Raw genomic sequence first — 7,009 nt, forward strand, 5'->3', positions numbered from 1 at the left:
TCATGGATGAGACATGTTTGTGTTCTTCACACTGAGGTTCAAGGAGCCCCATGTCCTCAGACATCTCAAGAAACTGCTTCCTTTGAAAAAGACTCTGTGTTTGGATTTGAGGCTTGGGTCCAGAGGCCCCTAGGCAGGGGGCACTCAGCAGAGGCAGAGTCTTACAGGGAAGGGGCCTGACCTGAGCCTGGGGGCACATGGTCCAGCCCCTCTGTCCGTGGCCCGGACAGCCCGGCCCAGGTGGCTCCTCTGTCCTGTTGCTCCTTCCCTTGCTTGCCTGGGCCAGGAAGGATGTGCCCACGTTTCAGACCCTCCTTGGACTAGGTCTCCTCCTAGCCCCTCTCCCTTCAAATCTGGAAAGACCCCAGCCAAGGTGCTCGAGGCCTTGCTCTCGGATTGCTGGCTCTGCCGCCCTCCATGACCACCAGTTAGAAAGCCTCTCTCCTTGAGAAAAAAGACCCATCCTCCCATCACCTTCAGCCCTCAGGCAGAGCCCTGAGTGGTTCTTCCCCAGCGTTGCCCTCCCAGCGAAACCAGGTTCAGGACTTGGGGCATCCACTCCCACTATCCCCCTCTCACATGAGCCAGGCCCTGCACCTCCCTCTCCCTGACTCCCACCCAGGCAGCCTTCAGCCACATGGGCATGGGACCCTACAGGGTAAGGCCTCTCCCTGAGCTGCCCACGGCCTCCTGCTGGAATCAGAGCTACAAGAAGGCCTGCAGTCCAGCCAACCCAGAGCTCCGTCCTGTGTGACCCTGGGCAGTGGGTGCCGAGTGCCCACAGGCCTGCTGCACACAGAAATCCCCCTTCTCAGGGGTTCCCCAGGCCCTGCCCTATCCGGCCTGCCACTTCTCCAGGGAAACACCGCACCCCCAGCCTGCCCTTACTCGCTAGGGGGAGGGTTGGGTGGGTTGGCAGAGGGCTTCCTTCTGCAGTCTGGCTCCTCTGGAGGGGAGGGCAGTGCCTCCTTCCCTTCCACATAGGTTTACTTCAAAGCACAGCCCAGGAGAGTAAGGCCCTGGGTGCCCACGTTCTTACAAGAGCCACTTCTCCTTGCCCCTCTTGCTGCTTCCTCTCAGTCACTGGTTGGCCTGCAGCCCCTGCTCCTACATGTCCACACCAAGCCAACTGGTACCATTCTTTTCCAGGGGTGGCAATAAGCACATATGCCAAGTACTGTTACCACAAGCTGCAGAAGGCAGCCCTAACCGGGGCCAAGAAGGTATGAACTCCCTGCATTGCCAGGGAGAGGTGGGCGGGCACCCTGTGCTGGTGAGGCCCAGACAGAGTCCAGTGGGAGGTGGGACTGCAGACTTGGGAAGGGGGCAGGTGAAGTGACTGGCTCACCCTTCAACCTCTCACAGGGCAGAGGGTGTCACTTGGAGCTTCCGGTGCTGTAGGTGGCCCAACAGGAAGCCGCCGTGTTGACTTGGGGCCAGGGAGTTGGGGTGCTCTGGCTAGGCAGAGGCCGGGGGCTCACAGGAGAGGCGGGTGAACCAGGGGTAGGCCTTGCAGGGGTGTCAGGGGACAGAGGGCTGGGTGCTTGGCCACACTGGCACAGAGTGCTGGGCTGCCTTTGCAGGGGCTGAAGAAGCCCAACGTAGAGGAGATCCGACATGCCAAGAATGCGGTCTTCAGCCCGTCCATGTTTGGCAGCGCGCTGCAGGAGGTCATGAGTATGCAGAAGGAGCGCTACCCTGATCGGCAGCTGCCCTGGGTGCAGACCCGACTGTCGGAGGAGGTGCTCGCACTCAACGGCGACCAGACGGAAGGCATCTTCAGGTGCCCTGCAACCTGGGCCCAGGGTGTGGGGGCCTTGGGTGTCTCCACCAGTCTTGAGCAGTCAGGGCCACTGGGCACTGGGTCCCTGCCTCAGAGGAGCACTTCCAAGAGGCCAGCATGCCGGAGAGAGGCACCTTGGAGCAAATGGAGAGGCTGGGCATAGGACTGTTCCCCCTGAACTACATCATGCCTGAACCCAGGCAGGGGAGCTGGTCTGGGACAGTAATCCTTCAGAAATGGCCACCAGGGCCCCAGAGGGCACTTGGACAACAGCCATGGGCAGGGCCAGGAAAGATGCAGCAACTCTCAGCAAAGGATCCTCACCTGTGCGTGGAGATGATAGCCCTGCCCCATAGGGGTGGCACATGGCCAGTCACCTGCCGTCATGACTCACCTGCCCAGGACAGTTGGGGAAACAAGCTTGTGGGTTTGGGCCTCAGGGATCATTCTGAGGAAGGGATCTGCATGGGGCTAGTCAACAGCAGGATGAGGGCCTGGGGCAGGGGACCCCAGCCACACCTCCCCTCCGATAGGAAGGAGGTCATTCGGGCAGAGAGGGGTCATGAAGCCCTGACCTGGAGGAAGCCCAGCTCCTCCTCCCTGAGACCTGCCATGTGCTCGGCAGAGTACCTGGGGACATCGATGAAGTGAATGCCCTGAAGCTACAGGTGGACCAGTGGAAGGTGCCTACAGGCTTGGAGGACCCCCACGTCCCAGGTGAGCCCCCAGCCCCGTCAGCAGGAGCAGCTGGAATGGTTCAGCCTTCCCTGCTTCCCATGCAGAAGGGGCAGCCCTCTGATCCATTTCCAGTGCAGAGATCCACTGTCATTGGTCAGTCTCCATGGCTCAGAGTGGCTGTACAGCCCTCCTGATAAATCCTCTCTACAACACTTGCATGTCCTTCAGGACAGTGTCCCCACGCTTGGGGTCAGTCCTGACGGTCAGGACTAGGAGCCCACTGGCTTCCAGCCAGGTAGCCCACACCACTGTGTGGACACCTCCAGTCTGGTCCTGCCCCCTCGGCGCCGCACACAATCACCGCCCCCCACGGCCCGGTTCACCCCTTGCTGCTGCCGGTCCCCAACGGCCCCACATGGCTGAACACCCCGCGCTGCGTTCCCAGCGTCGCTGCTAAAGCTGTGGTACCGGGAGCTGGAGGAGCCCCTGATCCCGCACGAGTTCTATGAGCAGTGCATCGCGCACTACGAGAGCCCGGAGGCCGCCGTGGCCGTGGTGCACGCGCTGCCCCGCATCAACCGCCTGGTGCTGTGCTACCTCATCCGCTTCCTCCAGGTAGGCGGTTGGCACCCCGCCCCCTCCGCGCTGCGCCCCGCCCCCTCCGCGCCCGGCTCGGGCCCACTCGCCGCTCCCCCGCAGGTGTTCGTGCAGCCTGCCAATGTGGCCATCACCAAGATGGACGTCAGCAACCTGGCCATGGTGATGGCGCCCAACTGCCTGCGCTGCCGCTCAGATGACCCGCGGGTCATCTTTGAGAACACTCGCAAGGAGATGTCCTTCCTGCGCGTGCTCATCCAGCACCTGGACACCAGCTTCATGGAGGGCGTGCTATAGCGCGTGGGCACCGAGGGACCGAGGGTGGGGACAGAGCCTGCCCGGGTGCGCCTGGGCAGGGGGGCACGCGGGGAGGGGGGAGGGGATGCCCCAGACGCGGAGGTAGCATGCCGGCTCCGCCCATGCCCGCCCCAGCCCTGGAACCCCCATCTCCCCCACCCTGGCCCTCGGCCTGAAGGCGCAGCCGGGGCAGAGGAGGGAAGGGCGCCTCCGCCCCGCCCCCGGCCTCTGGCTGGTTCTTTAGGCGCGACCCCGCCCATCGCCAGCCGCAGGTCGGTCTCGAGAAAGTGCCTTCTGTTTCCTGGAGCCAAGTGACACTGCCCCTCCCGGCCGGCCCGAGAGCACAAGCCGCCCTCCCTGGGGCAAGCCGTCTGGCTGGGTGCTGTGCTCAGGCTGGTCCAGCCCGGCTACCCCTCCCTTCCTCTGCCCTCCCTCTGCCCTGGGGGTCTCCTCGTCTTCGACTTTCACCCTCCCCAATTTCTCCCGCCCCCTACCCTACACCCGCGGCACGCCCCCCCTCCCCCCCCGCCCGCCACCTGTTGCTTCCAGCGTGGTGACTGCACAGGAATTTGGGGTCTCCAGGGCTCTGGGCTGTCCACCACCAGAGCAGAGTCTGGCCGGTCCAGGGCCCAGTAGGCTCTCTGGGCGGGAAGGAGCCTCCAAGCCAAAGTCCTCCGGGGTGGGGGGCAGGGTTGGGCAGGCATTCTTGGGGCAGGGTGGGGGAGGGGCGAGAATATTTTTTCTTCGTGTAACTATAAATTCAGAATCTATCCCGCATCCCAACCCGCCTGTGTATAGAGATATAAATAGAGCGAAAGATATAAGAACTAAATTTGCTAATGACATAATCTTAACCCAAATGCTATTTATTTCTGAGTCGTCCTCCCCCATCCTCTGCAGACAAGTTGCTATCATTCCTTCATTTTCTTCTCCACCTTCTTGGCTTTGACCAAAAAGCGAATCCTGCCCTATCCCCGTCCAAAACCTGCAGCAGATGAGAGGGCAGGAGCCCAGAGCGGGGGACCAGAGGGGCACCAGAGGCTGTCCTTCCTCTAGTCCAGAGCGCGCGCGGGCAGGGTGAGGATAGGGAGGCAGAGGTACCTAGACTCTGTACATTTTCCATTTTGGAATTTTGGGTTCCAATCGTTGTAAAACTTAATTTATCCCCAGTTTATATATATATATATTTTTTAGAGTTGAGTTTTTATTTATTATTAAAAAATCCCAGCCCTGCCGAGGCCCGGTGTCCCCCTGGGAGAAGGTCCTGGGTCCGGTGGTCTCGAGGCTTGGGTACCGGCAGCCCGGCCAAAGACTCGCTCTGACGCATGGACTCGAGAGATGAAAACACTTTGTGCGAATAAAGTACGTATGGACACTTCCGAGTCTGTGGCCTCCCATTCTTTCCAGTGGCAGCGAGGCAGCTATCAGCAGCCAGTTGCCGGTGTGGGCACCCGGGTGGACGTAAGGTCAAGGGAGAATAGGGGAGGGGGAGCAGGGAGGGGTTCGGGGAGGAGAGGAAGGTACCTCCAGGGGATGGGGCGAGGCACCTGACTCCACTTGAGCCCGTAAGCTCTGCTTGATTGCCTGAGGGTGGGGTGGGGACGGCGGGAGGGATTCTGACCTATCGTACGGCCCAAGCTGGCTTAGGCTTTCTGGGCGGTGTTTATTCACCACCTGCCTTCAGCAGCCACCCTCACATGCAGGCTGCCCAGCCGGGCCGGCTTCCTGAGGGCGGGGGTACATTGCACGTACCTCGCTCACGTGAGGACAGCCAGTCTCCGCGGGCGGAGGGACAGGGCCTGCATGCCCAGCGAAGTTCAGGCCCAGCCGATGTCCCTATTCCCGAAACCGACCGCACCTGCGTCTCACACTAGAACCCCAACGTCGGGCGGTCCCGCTCGCCACCCTTTCCCCAGCCGGAACGCTGGTCGGCGTGCCCCTGACGCCTAGAGTGTCGGGAACGCCTGGGATTGGGAGGAGAGAGGAAGAGGGTGGGGGTAGGTGGGGGACGAGCTCCTTGGCCGCAGACGGAACCCAAAGCACGAGGCCAAGACCGCCGGGGGACCGGTGTTCCCACAGCACCTGCCCCGCATGACCTCCGGCCGTTTCCGGCGCAGGAGGAGGATGTGGGCGATGAGCGGGGCGCTGCGGCCCTGGGCTCTAATCTTGGCGCGGTCCCCGGGAGCCCGGACCTACGCTGGGGGCGGGGGCGTCTCCTACACGCAGGGCCAGAGCCCAGAGCCTCGGACGCGCGAGTACTTTTACAATGTGGAACATCAGGGCCAGGTGGGCGGGGGCGGGGTCTTTACAGTAAGGCAACCCGGCCTCCCGGGTCGCGCTGGAAACACTAGGACGCGCGGCTATGGCCCCAAAGGGTTAGGCCCCCAGAGGACAACGTCCCGCGCCTGGCTGCGCCCTGCGGGCTTTGCATTCCCCGGTCCTGCGTCCCCCGCCGCCGCGCCTGATTTGGAAGCCCTGGCGGTGGCATCCACCATACACACAAGGAAGCAACTCAGAGAGCCTATGCGGAAGAAGTGGCACATCTCATTAGAAACTAAAAGGGAGGAGGGAAGAGGCGCGGAAAGGGCGTGCCAGCTGAGAGAATCTGTGCTTGAGGAAGTAAGGCGGGGGGCGCGGGATAGATGTGGGGAGGTCGGCAGGGCTCCCAAGTTTATCTTCCACGCGCCTCCCTGCACATGGTGTACACAGACGAGCAAAGAAAGCGGACATCAGCCCGGGCTCAGGCCCACCAGGCCCTTCTCGCCCTGGGACAGCTCTCTCGAGCTGTTACTCAAGGGCCACGGTCTGCTTCTCTGCAGCTTTTCCTGGACGACTCCAGAATGAAGAACTTCACCACCTGCTTCAAAGGTACCGATGCTCCTTCCACCCCCACCTTCCCTCTTCCTTCGGGAAAGGCTCTTAAGCGTTCGCGCTGCCCAACCTGCCAGCCATCCTGCCCGCGTTAGGAGGCTGGCCGTACTGTGCTTAAAAGCCCCCTAACTGAAGTGAGGCCTGGGCGGCTGTCCGACAGCCGGCGCAAGCCCTTGATGTGGCCCAGGGAGAGCCGCCTGCCTGGAGCAGTAGGGCCCGGGGGACTCGGGGTCTGGCGTGCTGAGCAGTCACACCCTTTCCCCCTCCTCCCCACAGACCCGCAGTTCCTGGTCATGTTCTTCTCCCGCCTGAGACCCAACCGCAGCGGGCGCTACGAGGCCTACTTCCCTTTCCTCTCGCTCTGCGGCAGGGAACGCAACTTCCTACGCTGCGAAGACCGGCCCGTGGTCTTCACGCACCTTCTGGCCGCGGGCCCCGCGCCCCAGCGCCTCTCCTACTGCGGCGGCGGCGAGGCCCTGGCTGTGCCCTTCGAGCCGGCGCGCCTGCTGCCTCTGGCCACGAATGGGCGTCTCTACCACCCAGCGCCGGAGCGCGCGGGCGGCGTGGGCCTGGTGCGATCGGCCCTGGCCTTCGAGCTCAGCGCTTGCTTCGAGTACGCGCCAGGCGCGCCCGAGCTGCCCTCGCACGTGCGCTGGCAGGGCCGCCGTTTCGCACTCACCATGGACCTGGCCCCACTCCTGCTTGCTGCCCCGCCGCCCTGAACCGCGGGCCAGCAACCGCTGGCACCCGCAGCGCCCCGGGCCGGCGGGCTGCGCACGCGCC

General features: G+C 63.0%; 2 protein-coding genes across 4 annotated transcripts in view; both read left to right on the forward strand.

Moving 5' to 3' along the window:
• The window catches only part of ARHGAP39 (Rho GTPase activating protein 39), a 57,803-nt gene extending 53,936 nt beyond the window's left edge, over positions 1–3,867 (forward strand). For both annotated transcript variants that reach the window (XM_010837565.1, XM_010837564.1), the window contains 5 exons: positions 1,150–1,223; positions 1,584–1,783; positions 2,409–2,500; positions 2,907–3,076; positions 3,161–3,867. In XM_010837565.1, coding sequence (XP_010835867.1) covers positions 1,150–1,223; positions 1,584–1,783; positions 2,409–2,500; positions 2,907–3,076; positions 3,161–3,355 — 731 coding nt within the window. In that variant the 3' untranslated portion in view covers positions 3,356–3,867. The remainder of the gene's footprint in view (positions 1–1,149; positions 1,224–1,583; positions 1,784–2,408; positions 2,501–2,906; positions 3,077–3,160) is intronic.
• A 19-nt stretch (positions 3,868–3,886) lies between these two features.
• LOC104986871 (chromosome unknown open reading frame, human C8orf82) lies at positions 3,887–7,003 on the forward strand. Of its 2 annotated transcripts, none has more exons than XM_010837566.1 (3): positions 3,887–5,641; positions 6,175–6,223; positions 6,503–7,003. In XM_010837566.1, the coding sequence occupies exons 1-3, from the start codon at positions 5,447–5,449 to the stop codon at positions 6,946–6,948; spliced, it is 690 nt and encodes a 229-aa protein (XP_010835868.1). In that variant the 5' UTR covers positions 3,887–5,446; the 3' UTR covers positions 6,949–7,003. The 2 variants fall into 2 exon arrangements, with proteins under 2 accessions (XP_010835868.1, XP_010835869.1); XM_010837567.1 differs by lacking the exon at positions 3,887–5,641 and adding an exon at positions 5,648–5,974.
• Positions 7,004–7,009: the final 6 nt, after the last annotated feature.

Source organism: Bison bison, unplaced genomic scaffold (genome assembly GCF_000754665.1).
Source record: "Bison bison bison isolate TAMUID 2011002044 unplaced genomic scaffold, Bison_UMD1.0 scf7180017864078, whole genome shotgun sequence".
Classification (NCBI taxonomy): Eukaryota; Metazoa; Chordata; class Mammalia; order Artiodactyla; family Bovidae; genus Bison; species Bison bison.